Source organism: Ursus maritimus, unplaced genomic scaffold, assembly GCF_017311325.1.
Source record: "Ursus maritimus isolate PB19 unplaced genomic scaffold, ASM1731132v1 scaffold_13, whole genome shotgun sequence".
NCBI lineage: Eukaryota > Metazoa > Chordata > Mammalia > Carnivora > Ursidae > Ursus > Ursus maritimus.
Window position 1 is genome coordinate 54,289,720 of NW_024423675.1, and position 16,753 is coordinate 54,306,472.

General features: G+C 38.0%; 1 protein-coding gene across 4 annotated transcripts in view; it reads right to left on the reverse strand.

Moving 5' to 3' along the window:
• The window catches only part of LATS1 (large tumor suppressor kinase 1), a 51,075-nt gene that overhangs the window by 21,464 nt on the left and 12,858 nt on the right, over nt 1–16,753 (reverse strand). For all 4 annotated transcript variants that reach the window (XM_040627951.1, XM_040627948.1, XM_040627950.1 and 1 more), the window contains 2 exons: nt 6,874–7,362; nt 1,301–1,448 (listed from right to left, as the gene is read on the reverse strand). In XM_040627951.1, coding sequence (XP_040483885.1) covers nt 1,301–1,448; nt 6,874–7,215 — 490 coding nt within the window. In that variant the 5' untranslated portion in view covers nt 7,216–7,362. The remainder of the gene's footprint in view (nt 1–1,300; nt 1,449–6,873; nt 7,363–16,753) is intronic.

Sequence of the window (16,753 nt, forward strand, 5' to 3'; positions counted from 1 at the left end):
AGGCTTATCCTCTCCTGACAGCTACTGATTAATAGGCTTGGTTCTAGAACATCTTGTCATTATTGTCTACATTATCTCCCTTAGTGACCTATTTCATATACAAGGCTAATTGTGTGTGTGTGTGTATGTGTATATATATATATATATATATATATCCAGCTCCCTAGATGACATCTTCACTTGGATAACTCAATGAACCTAACTCAACTTGATGTCAAAAACCAGCCTTATGATCTTTTTCCACCAACCCCTGTTCTCTCTTAGCATTTGCTTTTAAATGTGGGTTATCACCATACTGCATCTATGTTTTTGCACCAGAAGCCTAAGAGTCATTCCTGCCCATTATCACCCCTCATATGTAATCTATCACCATGTCCTTGTCAACTTTACCCCTCTCATCTCTCTTAATTCATTCACTTTTCTCTCCTACCTTCTTCCAGTCTTAATAACCTTTGTTTCCTGGGAACTACCGTATCTCTTATCCAGTCTATCCCAATACCCAACCCCCAATCCATTCTTATCCACTGCAGCCATCTTTTTGAAACACAAATCTAATCATATCATTACCCTGCTTGAAGTTTCCCTAACTTCCTGCTGCTCTTAGGATAAGATCAACAGACAGTCCTGCATAGTCAGGCCCTATGTATTTCTCCAGTCCTATTGCATACTCTTGTTTTCAGTGCCCTGGCCACTTTCAGTTCTTCCAGTGTAGCACCAAAACCTGCCAAACAGGCCATACATAGGGACACCCTTCCTCACCAAACCCTTCCCATTAACCTTAGTCTTTCTTCAGCTATCAACTCTACTATTAGTTTCACAGGGAGGTTTTTTCTGATGTCCTTGATTAGGTCAAAACCCACTCAGGTTTTCCGCAGGAAAAAAGACTAAGAAACAAAACACACCAAAATCTTGTAGGTATTAATAGTGGTGTCTTCTTTTTCCTTTTTCCTTTCTAAATATTCTGTGGTGAACATCTTTCACTCTTATAATAAAACAAAATTATAAGAAGAAAAAAAAATAGTTTGAATATGATATCTGTGGTAAAAAAGAAATATTTCAGCTTCAGTATAACCAAACAAGTACTTTTCAACCTTGAAGGCTGCTTATCAGAATTACTTATGAAACTTTAAGGGCTCCATCCTCAAACTCGCTTTGGTGTAACACTATCATGCTATTACCCGGACTTGAGACTTTCCCTTACTGCGATACTTTTAACACTTTCTAAGACTAAAGAGCTGACATAGATAAATATTTTAAGACAATACTATAAGAAATGAGAAAAAAATGTTTGATTCATCACCTGGTTTCAAGCTGGCATTGATAGGTCTGGCAGCTGCTGCGGCCATCTGTTCCCGGCGAGGATCTTGGTAACTCATTTTACTAATGAATTCAATTGCTGCCTCTATACTTCTGTTATTAGTTTTCTGAAGAGCTTGTATAACCATATCCTGGTATGAAGTTTAAAAAAAAGAAACAAAGTTTCAATCTTATAATTGAAAAAAATTTTTTAAAAATCTTATAATTAATTAAGAGAGAAAGAACACTATCTAATGAGCTCTATGAGCTTCACTAGAGAAATTCATAATTATGAAGAACAGGGCCCCAAACCATAATATTAATGGCTTGTAAAACTACAAATAATCCTGTTTGTAAAAAAAGAAAACAAATGCTCCAATTCTTCAAATGTTTCTTTAATATTTTCACCTTTATGTAACATATCACTGTCTTCTTATAGGATTAACTTCTGGGGACAGTCGTAACAACGTAACTGATTATTTCTCATTCTTGATTTCATCCTTATACAAACAAAGACTATCAGACTGTTAAAAAGTTATCAGTCAAAATAATGGAAACCACTCTTTTCTATCATTAAAACATTTTGGTAAGCACCTTTGTCACTGTTTACTAGTAAAAGCTACATAATTCTGATTTCCATCCTCTTAGAGCTTACATTTTCAGAGACCATTATTTACAAGGACATAAATCTAGGACAAACGGTGTAAGAAAAACACAGACTGTATATGATTATGTGATGAAGACTTTAGGAGGCTACATGGTATGATGAAAAAGCAGAGTCTGGAATCAACAGAAGTGAGTTTGAGTTCCATTACTATGCTTCGTTTTTTACGCTTAGGAGCAAAAATGCACTCCAGTGACTGTAGATTTATTTACACGCTCCCCTTCAGAACTGTGTGAACTTTGGCAAATTATTTAACAGTTTAGAGCTCAAATTCTTCATCTGCAATACACTCACAGAACTGATGTGAGGCCTAAATAAGAAAACATGTAAAAACACATAAGCACAGTGCCTGGAGATTAGATGTGGGTCGTCCTCCTGCTCTGCTCCTTGCCCTTTAAATGTAAACATAAATCATACATTAACATTCAGAATACATATGGATAAGCTTTTTTCAAGAAAGCAGCAGCTATTTACTTGCCTTAGAGGAGCTAGTATTTCAAGCAATATTTCAAAATGGGAATGGAATAGTAAGACTAGTGGGTGAACAGGCTACTGACAGACGATCCTTCTAATGAAATGACTAGGGTGAGACTAACCAAAAAAAAAAAAAAAAAAAGGTTGTGACAGGGGCACCTAGGTGGCTCAGTTGGTTAAGCATCTGCCTCCGGCTAAGATCATGATCCCAGGGTCCTGGGATTGCGCCCCACGTTGGCAGATTCCTTGCTCAGCGAGGAGTCTTTCTCCCTCTACTACTTCCTCTGTCCCTCCCCTCTGCTCTTGCTCTCTCTCGCGCTCTCAAATAAATAAATAAAACCTTAAAAAAAAGGGGGGGGGGTATGGCAAAGACTCCCTTTCCTAGAAAAAGTTATTGATTTTGTTGGAAGAATTCTTCCTTATAGCTACAGTGACCATATGACAATTATGACAATGAAACAAAAGCAAGGGTTTCTGGAAAAATGTTGCTGTTCCTGATTTAGGTACGAGTACTTCCTGTATCCTGTTTCCTAGATGACAGATCTGACATCTGTGCTACAGCATGATGCCATCAAGAAGGAACATTCAAGAAATTCATAAGAGTCCTAGGTTCTGACATCTTTAAGAGAGTGGACCAATGCTAGCTATATAAACTGAGTCACTATTTTGTTTAAAGCATTATTATTTGGATTTTTGTTAAAAGCAACCAAACTCAATCCTTAACTGATACAAAAGTACAGTGGGACCACATTTTATGCCAATAAGATTTCTGCAAGTTTGCAGTGAGATACAAAGGAATTAATGTCTCACTTTGTGTACAAATTTAAAATAATTCAAATCACTCCAAATTAAAATTCAATAGGGAGTACTTAACTTTAAAACTGGTTAAGCGAAATGAACTGTATTTATGCTACTACCACATGGCAGTGTCATCTCACTTGGTAAGAAAACTCGCATCCACCATCCTTTATCAATATGGGAACCATATTTTTGTTAAATGCACTAGAATTTCAGCTGGTGATTATTATGCTGGCTTTTATTTTTGAATAATTATTGCTGTATGTTAAAATGTTTTTCGCATCTGTTAACAAAATCAACCGAGTTCTGTAAGTGGGGGTGTTGGTGCCAGTGTGAAAAGGAGCACTCTTAAATCAGTACTTTGGAAGAGAAGTCTTATGTGATAAGAAAACATCGTGTCCACATTACTATGGTTTTTTCCATGCTTAGCAGCAAAAATACACTCCAGTGATTGTAGATTTGTGTGCCCCAAGAACACATCAATTCTGTTTAAGATTTATTCCTACAAAGAAACTAATCTTGAAATACCTGAGGTTTTAATTTTACAGACCACTAGAAACATTCTCAAAAAACTGCAACAGCCTTGAACCCAACATAGCTAAAGGAACAGACGGGGTTTATGAAACGATAAAATAACGAAGTGAAAACTGGATAAAAAAAATTTTTTTTCCAAGTTTTTTAGGGGTGCCTGGGTGGCTCAGTCGTTAAACGTCGGCCTTCGGCTCAGGTCATGATCCCAGGGTCCTAGGATCGAGCCCTGCATTAGGCTCCCTGCTCCGCTGGAAGCCTGCTTCTTCCTCTCCCACTCCCCCTGCTTGTGTTCCCTCTATCGCTGGCTGTCTCTCTCTCTGTCAAATAAATAAATAAAATCCTAAAAAAGAAAAATTTTAAAGTACCAAGTTAGGATTTTAAACAAATTCTGCAATATAACGAGAAGCTATCAGAATGAGCGATTCAAGGAGGCAGCAGAATAAACTGCCATATTCTTTTTATCACCGTGGGAACAAATAATACCCTAACTTCATTATTTGGACAAACGAGAATGGATACATGTCTAAATGCTTTTAGTAAAGCAACCTTGCTTAAGGGGTTATTAGTGTCAAGCTGACAACTGTGAAATGTGTGATTGTAATAAAGCTAACATATCTTTGTAATGCAAAGCAATTATTGTTATTATTGCCAATAGATAAAGAATAGGGCACTGACCTAAGTGAAGTAAGTCAGAGAAAGACTAATATACCATATGATTTCACTTCCAAGTGGAATCTAAGAAACAAAACAAATGAACATACAAACAAAAAACCAGACTCTTAAATACAGAGCACAAAGTGTTGGTCGCTAGTGGGGCGGTGGGTTGGGGGATGAGCGAAATAGATAAAGAGTATTAAGACATACGAAGTCCCATTTATAAAATAAGTAAGTCATGAAGATGGAAGTACAGCACACAGAATATACTCAATAATATTGTAATAACATTGTATGGTGACAGATGGTGACTACACATACGGTGGTGAGCACTGCGTAATGTATAGAACTGTCTACAGAACTGTGGAATCAACATGTTATATACCTGGAACTAATATAACATTGTATGCCGATTATGCTTAAAAATAAAAAAAGGAATAGAGCATTGACTCCTGCTTTAGATTTCTTAAAACTACCTACATTAGAAAGAATTTTTAAGTTCCTTAAAGGAATAGACTATGTTTGGTATGACTTTCTATACTGATCGAAGGGTTCACACGTAGTAAGAGCTCCAGAAACAGGTATCCACTGAGGTGACTTGCCTGACATAACATATGACCACTTAAGGGCCTTTCTAGCCATGTGATTTTTTAAAACTCTCTTTCCCTAGCAATATATAACAGGGAAAGAATAAGGGCAATGATTCATTCCTTTTTTTTTTTTTTAAGATTTCATTTATTTATTTGAGAGAGAGCAAGAGAGAGAGCATGAGTGGAGGGGAGGGGCAGAAGGAGAAGCAGACTCCCCACTGAGCAGGTAGCTCTATGGGGGGGGCATGCAATTTGGGGCCTGCAGGCCCTGATGTGGGGGGGCAGGGCTCAATCCCTGGACCCTGGGATCAAGACCTGAGCTGAAGGCAGATGCTTAACAGACTAAGCCACTCGGGTGCCATGATTCATTCCTTCCTTTCTTCTTTGCCTTCTGGCTAAGACATTAGGAAGAAAGTACTCTGGAGAAACTCCATGTTAAGCCATTTCCTTAATCCTCCAACTACTAACCAGGAAAACATCACAGGTTCTTTCCTCTTTTCTCTCTATACATTTTCAGGTGCAAATCTAATTATTTTTAGAACACTTAGCATAAAAATGATAGGAAATAATATTAATCAAATGAATGAACAGGGTATGCCAGAAAGACTCATCTTTTTTCTCTATAGTTTGGTTGAAACTTTCTTTTTCAAATCCTTTACTACAGTGCATACTTAAGTTCTCAATTTTAACCACAGAGATCTCTGAAAATGTGGTCACCAAAATATTAACAATAATGGAAGAATTTTAAAGGTAATTATCTTTACGTAGAACTAAAGGTAATTTTCACTGTATTCTTTACACTTTTTAATTTTTAACAGGAAATAGGTATTTTTATAAGCACAAAAAAGTTACTATAATTTCGAAAGGAAAACTTAATTTAACACTTGCTCGTTCACATTTAGGTAAATTTCCACAGCAATTTGTATCCAAAGTGATTTCTGCCACCTAAAATACTCACAGAAAGTAAGTTATTATGGAATATAAATTTTATAATCTAAACATTATAGATCTAAACATATACAATTAAAAATATATATGTGCTATGAAAAACTTTCAATGTGAATTCTAAAGGTAAATATTAAAGATCTGTCATAATTAACATGAGCTGAAATTTCATTAAAATAAAACTTCAAAATTCTAGCAGATTGAACAACATGTAAATTTTTAGTTTTTGTGAATTTGAGATTTGGGCCTGAGAATGATGTGAACATATAGCTACTTAATGAAATCCCGGTTTAAAAAAAAAAAAAAAAAAGATGGGGCGCCTGGGTGGCTCAGTCGTTAAGCATCTGCCTTCGGCTCAGGGCATGATCCTGGCGTTCTGGGATCGAGCCCCCACGTCAGGCTCCTCTGCTGGGAGCCTGCTTCTTCCTCTCCCACTCCCCCTGCTTGTGTTTCCTCTCTCGCTGGCTGTCTCTCTCTCTGTCAAATAAATAAAATCTTTAAAAAAAATAAGAAAAAGAAATCCTGATCCTACTTCTATCTCTGTAGTATGAACTTAAACTTCATAAGCTGTCATTTCCACACAGCCTCTTGGCTCCCCAGAGCTCCTATTGCAGTCAGAGACCTCCGTTCCTACCTACTCCGTCCTCCCCCGCAGCTTTCTTCAAATGCATTTCCATCTGACTTCATGACTTAACCTTTAATATCCCAGGAACCACAGAGAAAACTAAAGAAATAATTAATTATTTTGTTTTAATAATTAACGGAATTGTAAACAACATTCTTTGCTGATTAGAATACACAAATTTGTACACGCAGTTAAATTCTCTCAAAGGAAACACTTCGGCAGGAGATCACCAAAATAGTCTTATGTAGTAGTGTAAGGTAAGAAAAATCCTTTCTTTTGTCTTTCAAAATTCCTACCTCATCAAATCCAGCAGCTTGCAAGTCTTGAAGCATTTGTGGATTAACTTCTGAAGTACTCCGACTTGTTTCATTTGCAAATGGTTGTAGAGAATTTCGAATTTCCAGCAAGGCTTTATGATGCGTCCCAAATTTGGGTGGATTTCTGACTTGTCGAGGATCTTCAGTTGACATTTTATTCATGTTATGCTCAGCCTTAGCAGCATCCGATGGTTTGGATAAATTCCTAAGGGATTCCCGAATTTCTTGCAACATTTGCCGGCTACTGCCAGTGTAGTTACTGGCAGGAAAGGTCTTAGGCCTCATTTGTCTATATCCTTCTGGCTTTTCACTCCTCTTCATGAAAACATCTATATTTATAACCCACACAAAGGACTTCTTTACGAGCTACTTGACAGATCCAGAACTTTCTCTTGGGCCAAACTGAAAAAGATCCTTTGCAGAAGTCCCCAGGAATGCCGAAATTCTTTACAATCTAAATAATTAACCCTATAAAAGAAAAAGAAAAAGAAAAAGCTATAAAGGGATTAACTGATAGAGCAGTACCATGCGTTTGGGAGAAAACAAACACTGATTTAGTAGTCAGAGTAGAGACCTGGGTTATAGTTCTGGCTCCACTAAGGATTACTGTACAGACAGGAAAAGTTAGTTAACCTTTCTGTGCCTATTTCTCAATCTATAAAATTACATCAAGTACTGGTTATGATGATAAAATATAATTTTAAGAATGCTTAGTAAATTGGGGTGCCTCGCTGGCTCAAAGACCATGCAACTCTTGATCTCAGGGTTGTGAGTTTGAGCCCCATGTTGGTTGTAGGGATTATGTAAATAAATTAAAAACTTAAAGAAAAAAACGAGTGCTTAGTAAGCATATAAAGTATATACAGATACAAGGGATTACTAAGTGAATGATACAATGGACAGCCTCTCATCAACTTCACCTTGCAGCTCCAATTCTAGATTTTAAAATTAGACTTTGGGGCGCCTGGGTGGCACAGCTGTGTTAAGCGTTTGATTCTTGGTTTCGGGCTCAGGTCATGACCTCAGGGTTGTGAGATCGACCCTGTGTTGGGAGTCCATGTGCAGCACAGGGCCTGCTTGAGATTCTCTCTCTCTCTCCCTCAGCCCCTCCCACTCATTCTCTCTCTAAATAAATAAATTAAGTCTTAAAATAAAATAAAATTAGACTTCCAGTATAAGATTTCTTTAGAGAAAGGGTATTGTTGCTTTAAAAAGGTTTTTAAAACCACTAGTCCAGAAGATACTTCAGAAACAGATGCTTGAGCTTATTTTGCCAACTGTGGACTGGGACTCTAGAGACAGGAAGTTTATTAATGACAGGATGGGGAAAGGATGTCCGTGGACAACTTGTCTTATTCCTCATTTAATGCATGAATGTCTTCTAAAACACACCAGAATTTGCAATGACATGGATAGAACTAGATGGTATTATCCTAAGTGAAATAAGTCCATCAGAGAAAGACAATATGATCTCACTGATACATGGAATTTAAGAAACAAAACAGAGGATCATAGGGGAAGACAGGAAAAAATAAAACAAGATGAAACCAGAGAGGGAGACAAACCATAAGAGACTCTTAATCATAGGAAACCAACTGAGGCTTGCTGGAGGGGGGTGAAGGGATGGGATAACTGGGTGATGGACATTAAGGAGGGCATGTGATATAATGAGCACTGGGTATTATATAAGACTGATGAATCACAGACCTGTACCTCTGAAACCAATAATACATTATATGTTAATTAATTGAATTTAAATAAAAAAATAAACTGGGAAAATTTTTTAAAAAATAAAACACACTAGAAGAACAGTCACCTGAAGTCTATTTAAATATCCTCATTGATAGGGAAATCACTAATGCAAGAAAGCCATTCTATTTGTGACCTGTAGAAAGTGTTCAAGATGTTTCCTTTCTGTGGAGCATCATGAAATCCCACTCAGTACATGTTGAGAGCCTATTATGGGCTGGTACTAAACAACTTTGCCTACATCCTTATTTAACCATCCTAGTAGCCCTGTGAAGAAGGTTTACTATCTCTGCTTGTACATGAGGAAACTGAGGTTCAGAGAGTTTGGGTAAAGCAGTTTGTAAGTGGTATCACTAGGATGTGAAACACTGCTAATTATCATCTACTAGGAGCCTGTTTCTATTCTTATATTTCTTTAAGTAATCTCGAACTTACAACCCCAAGATCAAGAGTCACATGCTCAGGGCGCCTGGGTGGCTCTTGATTTCAGCTCAGGTCATGATCACAGTGTCGTGAGATTGAGCCCCGTGTTCAGCTCTTTGCTGGGCATGGAGCCTACTTGGGATTTTCTCCCTTTCCTTCCATCCCTCTCCCTGCACGATATACTCTCTCTCTTCCTCTCTTAAAAAAAAAAAAAAAAAAAAAAAAAAAAGAGTCACATTCTCTACCGACTGAGCCAGCCAGGTGCCCCATTTCTGTTCTTATAAATGTAGTCACCGTTCATGTTACATAAAAAGGTCTACAGGCAAATATAAATACATCCTTCTAGTCATTTAGGTCTCAGCCTTATGTTACCTCCTCAGTAACTCTCAATGACTGGTCACCTAATTATCCTGTTTTATTTTCTCAGTAGTACTTATTACTATCTAAAATTATTTTACTTGTTTAGTTGTTAATTGTCTATCTTCCCTCACTGACATAAAAGCTCTAAGAGAAGACCTTATTTGTCTCCTAACCACTGTCTTTCAATGCTATCAGAACCTGACAGATAGTAAGTGCTCAATAAATGTGTATGTTGACAAATGAAATACACATGTATCTCCTAAACACCCCGAGTTCCTTTAAAGATTTATTTATTTAAGAGAGAGAGAGAGAGAGCGCGAGTAGGAGTTGGGGAGGGGCAGAGGGAGAGAGATAGGAAGAGAATCTGAAGCAGACTCCCCCACTGAGCATGGAGCCCTATGGGGGGGGGGTGCGCTTGATCTCACCACCCTGAGATCATGACCCTAGCAGAAAACAAGAGTCAGATGCTTAACTGACTGAGCCACCCAGGTACCCCTAAATGTTTCTTAATTCTAGCCATGCGCTTCTGGATAATACTCTAGTTTGTCAAAATCCTAGAAGTGCCAGAAAGTAACGGAAAAACAAAAAAATTATTCAAGTACCTGTTCTGTTAATTTTAGCAATGTGAACTTGGGTATTTATTTCTCTCAAAAACTGTCTCCTGAGGCATAAAATGTTTGGAATAACAAGGTTTACCTTAAAGCTTGAATAAGGATTATGAGGAACGATGCAATACAACTAAAGGAACACAAGTATTCGAGATGAAGGATGCTCCCTGCAACACCATTTATAACGGCAAAACATGAGATCAGTCTAGATGCTCATCAGTGATTGAGAGCAACTGACAGTACGTCTATATGTGATGAAGCAGATGTTAAAAAGAATGATGCAATTCTATCTGTACTAACAAGAACAGATACCCATAACATACATACATACATATATATAACGTGTATATATATATATATATATTTTTTTTTTTTTACATATTTTATTTATTTATTTGACAGAGAGAAAGAGAAAGAACACAAGCACAGGGAGCAGCAGAGGGAGAGGGAGAATCAGGTTCTGCGCTGAGCAGGGAGTTCGATGCGGGGCTCAATCCTAGGGCTCCAGGATCATAACATGAGCTGAAGGCAGATGATGCTTAACTGACTGAGCCACCCAGGTGCCCCCTTATAACACATTCTTAAGCAAAAAGGGCAAGTTTCAAAACACCACAGATAAAATAAAGCCATTTCTATTTTAAAATTAGATTACTATTACGGTTGTATAGCTCTAGAAATATACTACCCTGAACAACCACTGAATTGAATACTTTAAATGAGTAAATTTTATGGCATATAAATTACATCTTAGAGCTGTTAAAAATAAACACTTTTGGGGGGGCTCCTGGGTGGCTCAGTTAGTTAAGCATACGACTCTTGATTTTGGCTAAGGTCACTATATCAGGGTCATAAGACTGAGTCCCATGTCAGGCTCCGTGCTGGGAATGGAACCTGCTTAAGATTCTCTCTCTCCCTTTGCTCCCCTCCACCAATCTCCCTTCTCACAAAAACAAAACAAAACAAACGCAAACAACCAAAAAAAGAAAATGCTTTTTTATTTTTAAAAATTAAACTTACGGATGTTAATTATACATACACATAAACAACTATTTGCAGCAGGCCTGAAAAAGGATGAAGTCCTGAAACAGACCATCAGAGGTACAATTTCCTGATGACTTCGCCTCAATAATTAGTAACTCTGTGGTACAGTTCTTATTTATGATCGATTGTGTTGCTGAAGATGATACATATTCTGTCTACAACATAACCCAATCTACTGATAATTACTTCATAAATGAAATTAAGATGGACACATCTTATGCTTTTATGAAGAAAGATGGTCCCTAATGACAAGCAGTTTTTCCTGAAGGCTTCCCCAAATGTTAATGGCTTACTAATAAAATTTTTCTAGGTTTCATGCTTAGCTCGCCAGTCTAAAATTTACAGAATTCCCCTTCTTGCCCTTCCTGAAAGTGAAGATATTTTCCATTTCCTGTTCTGCAACCTATCATTTCTCTGTGATCAAGGATTAACAATAGTGGTTATGCAACGTCATGTTTCAGTTCTCTCAATATCTGAGTTATATTTCATTCATAGCATCTAAGCATTCCATTAATACGTCACTTATTTGGGGTTTCAACTCGAAGTTTAATATCATTTTACTATTATTAGTTTACCATTTCCAAAGTCATTCTCCTTGACAGAGAAGGGAAAAAACAAAACAAAATAAGCATAATTTGCTTTTCTGTCAATATACATTTGCTTCCATTCCCTTTTTTTTTTTTAAGATTGTATTTATTTATTTGACAGACAGCCAGCGAGAGAGGGAACACAAGCAGGGGGAGTGGGAGAGGAAGAAGCAGGCTCGCAGCAGAGGAGCCTGATGTGGGGCTCGATCCCAGAACGCCGGGATCACGCCCTGAGCCGAAGGCAGACGCTTAACGACTACGCTACCCAGGCGCCCCCATTTGCTTCCATTCCTAACACAGAGCCTGGTAAACAGTAAGCAGTGCAAAAATATCTGCTGAACTAATAAATTCACGTGATTTATCCCTTTTTTTACCCTTAAAAAACTATAATCTTAGTTTTTTTCTAATTATATGAAGATTCATCCTTATTGAAAAATTTAAATATTATATAATATAAAGTAGAAGTCCCTCATAATTCACCTCCCTCAACAGTAAGAATCACTATAGTAGGCTGAATAATGGCATCCTAAAAGATATCTACTTTCTAATACCTACAATCTGTAAATGTTATCTTATTTGGAAAAAGGGACTTTGCTGATGTCATTAAGGATTTTGAGATTGAGAGATTATCATGGATTATTCAGTAAGCAGTACACACAATTACAAGTGTTTTCTGAGAAGGGGGAGATCGGATACACACAGAAGAGGAAGAGGAAACGTGTCTGAGGGGACAGAGACTGGAGTGATGTGGTCAGAAGCCAAGGAATGCCAGCAGCCAAAATGGAAAGGAACGGATTTTTCTCCTAGAGCCTCTTGGACGGAGAGTGGCCTTGTCAACACCTTGATTTTGGGCCAGTGATACTGATTTTGGATTTCTGGCCTCCAGAGGTGTGAGAATAAATGTATGCTTTTTAAGTCCTCATTAGTAGTGATTTGCCATGTAAGCCACAGGAAACAAATACAATCACTATTAACACTGCATATTCTAGACATTTTTCCAAAGAAGATATACAAATGGCCAACAGATACATGAAAAGATACTCAACATCACTAATCAGGAAAATGCAAACCAAAACCACAATGAGCTATCACCTTATACCTATCAGAATGGCTAGAATCAAAAAACAAGAAATAGCAAGTGCTGATGAGGATGTGGGAAAAAAGGAACCCTTGTAAACTGCTGGTGGAAATGTAAATTGGTGCAACCATGGTGGAAAACAGTATGGATGTTTCTCAGAAAATAAAAAATAGAAATACCATACAATCCAATAGTTGCATTACTGAGTATTTACTCAAAGAAAATGAGAACACTAATTTAAAAAGATAGAAGCATCCCTATGTTTACTGCAGCATTATTCATCATAGCCAAGATATGGAAGCAACCTAGGTGTCCAATGACAGACGAAAGGATAAGGATGATGTGGGTGTGGGTGTGGGTGTGGGTGTGGGTGTGGGTGTGTGTGTGTGTGTATTTATGTATGTTGGCTGTTATTGGCCATTTGGCAAAGTATTATATATATATATAAATAATGTAATATTACTCAGCCATAAAAAAGAATGAAATTGGGGCACCAGGGTGGCTCAGTGGGGTAAGTGTCTGCCTTTGTTTCAGATCATGATTCCAAGGTCCTGGGATCAAGCCCCGTGTTGGGCTCCCTGCTCAGCGGGGAGCCTGCTTCTTCCTCTCCTCCCTGCTCATGCTCTCTCTCTCTCTCTCTCAAATAAATAAAATCTTAAAAAAAAAAAAAAAAAGAATGAAACCTTGCCATTTGTGACAACATGGATGGACCTGGAGGGTATTATGCTAAGTGAAATAAGTCAGACAAAGACAAGTAACACATGATTTCACTTATATGTGGAATCTAAAAGTCAAGTGACAAAACAAATCCATAAACACAGAGAAGACACTGATGGTTCTCAGAGGGGTGGGGATTGGGAATGGGCAAAATGGGTGGAGAGTGGGAGGTAGAGGCCTCCAGTTATGAGATGTGTAAGCCATTGAGATGAAATGTACAGCATAGAGAATATAGTCAGTGGTATTGTAATGATATTGTATGGTGACAGACGGTAGCTACATTGTGTAAGCGAAGCATAACACAGTTGTCTGAGTAGTATACCTGAAACTAATGTAACACTGTGTATCAACCCTACTTCAATTAAAATAATTTTTTAAATACTGCACATTCTAACATAACATTACTATCAATCAAAATGGGATCACAAAGGGGCACCTGGGTGGCTCAGTTAGTTAAGCATCTGCCTTTGGCTCAGCTAATGATCCCAGGACTGCATCTGGCTCCCTGCTCAGTGGGGAGTCTGCTTATCCCTCTCCTTCTGCCCCTCCCTCCTGCTTGTGTACTCTCTCTCAAATTAATAAATAAAATCTTAAAAAAAAAAAACAAAAAACCCAAACTAATATGGGATCACAAAATAGGACATCATTTTACATAATACATGAATTTATAAGAAGAGAATGCTGTACTGCCCAACTTATCTGACAGAAGAATTTTTTTCCCTCCCAGCATTTCATGAGATTCATTTCTACGGAATACATTTTAGAAAATGCTGGGCCGGGGTGCCTGAGTGGCTCAGTTAGTTACGTGCCTGCCTTCGGCTCAGGTCATGATCCTGGAGTTCTGTGATAAAGCCCTGCAGCAGGCTCTCTGCTCAGCACGGAGTCTCCTTCTCCCTCTCCCTCTGCTCCTCCCCTGCTCATTCTCTCTCACTTGCTCACTCTCTCAAATAAATAAAATCAAATGCTAGGTCAATCATTCTAATCCTATATTCTGTAACTCTGTACTTGAATAATGTAATTTCTAACATTGTTAACATCTGAGTATACAATGGTCCAGAAATGACTGAGTTCTGGTATATGTGAAATAATGTGTTTTAAGTTAAAATAAATGAAAAATTAGTTTATGCTTATCTCTTTCGTCTACATGTTGAAATACTTATGATAAAATATGTCTGGAATTTTATTTATTTATATATAATTTGGCTTTGCAGTGAAGTGGACGGAGACATAGATGAGACAAAAGTAGCTGATGACTGTTGTAGCTGGGTGATGGGCACATGAAAGTTCATCACACTATCCCCCTTACTTTTGTATGTGCTTGAAATTTTCCAAAACAGAAAGTTAACAACTAAAAAGAAAAGGATATGACTATAAGTGCTCTGGATCTTGAAATGGTTCTGCTGCAAATTATTCTTATTCAAATACAAAACACACAAAGAACACACAGGATTTCTTTAATTTAAAGGAACCATTAATTCTACACAACAACATCATTTCAAAATTAGCTTTTCAGAGGAAATAACAAAGATATTACATTTATTTTTTATTTTTTTTTAAAGATTTTATTTATTTATTTTAGAGAGGGAGAAAGAGCACAAGCAGGAGGGACAGAGGGAGAGAGAATCTCAAGCAGACTCCATGCTGAGCACAGAGCCCAACATGGGGCTCGATCTCATGACCTTGAGATCATGACCTGAGCTGAAACCAAGAGTCGGACACTCATCCGACTGTGCCAACTAGGGGCCCTGAAACTTTACGTTTAAATGTTTGTTTCAAAAGATAATCCATACCATCTGATTTCAATAATGATGGAATGGAGGAAATGTGGCATATCTTTACCTAACTGCTCTTGATAAATCCTTGTGCCAGAGACTAATTCACATACTGCCCTCTACTTCCTAAATGAGTTCTGGCCAAAGCTCTGTGAACTGATGTAATGTGTCAATTCTAGGTTGAGGCAGTTAAAAAGCCAATGCTTCTCCATCTCTTCCCGCTTCAATGACAATGTTGGTTACATTCTGAAATGGTAGCTTCACAATATGGAGGGAATATGGGTTCCTAAGCCACTGGATGGCTTACTACTGAATCCCACTGGACTTTGTGCAAAAAAGATAGGAATCTCTGCTGTGTTATAGACCGATACTTGGCGATGTTACCACCAAACAGCCTAATATTATTGTGAAAATAAAGACCACCCAAGGGATGCCTGGCAGGCTCAGTCAGCTGAATATTTGACTCTTGATCTCATCTCAGGTCTTGATCTCAGGGTCATGAATTTGAGCCATGGAGCATGGAATTTGCAATGGAGCCTACTTAAAAAAAATTTTTTTTAAATAAATAATATATAAATACCACCGAAAATGAGCACAGTCTATTTATTAAGAGCTTGCCGTAGCAAGGGAGTCAGCCAGCCACTATCTCTTTCGCAGAGATTCAAAGGCAGGCAGGGGAATGCAAACGCTTCAGACTGAATAAAAGGGAAGACATCAGGTATGCTCTGCCACAAGGAAGCTGGAGGCCAACTAACTAGAAGCAGGGCATCCTATGTGATTGGTTGGGGGTGGGGGGATCTGTCTTTCCCTAGTTAGTCCTGAGTTAGAAGTTGACAGTTACTGACAAGACCTGGCTGTTTGGGCCTAGTGCTACTGAGGCTGTGGGTCACAGATCTATTTTCATATATGATCTGGCCATTGTCTATCTGCATATTTAGTCTCTCATTCTCCTTATACAGAAATTGATACCTAGAAGTGACGTGCTACTATAACAAATACCCTAACATAGTATAGACTTAGCAGTTAGGCAAACGGCTTCAAGGAAAGTGATACTGGAGGCTGGAAAAATGAAGAACCATGTTTTACAGTGGCTAAATATTTCATAAAGCTGTTGCCTGTTATGACTTAGAAGGTGACAAAGGGTCTATTGAATTTGTAGTTCTATAAAAAAGAGTCTGAAAAAGAGAATCTTAGAACTGTATGTTGGCTGCTATTGGCCATTTGGCAAAGTATTATAAATAAATAATAAGGTCAGGAAAGAAGCAGCTGATTTGCAAACAGAAATAGGAAGGGACAGACAGAATTCAGAAATTTAAAGTCTTGCAGGGTTGGACTGCAGATTGCTTCTGGACCCCAAACAGGAAGAGATGGAATTAAAAGGCTGAGCACAGATGCCCACTGGCATCTCTCAGCGGACTAAAGTACTTCAGTGGTACAACCCACACTAAGGGGAGAGCCGCCTCTCAAATAACCAACTGAGTAGAGAAATGGGAGCTCTCAAATCTTTGGAAGAGGTTACTAACA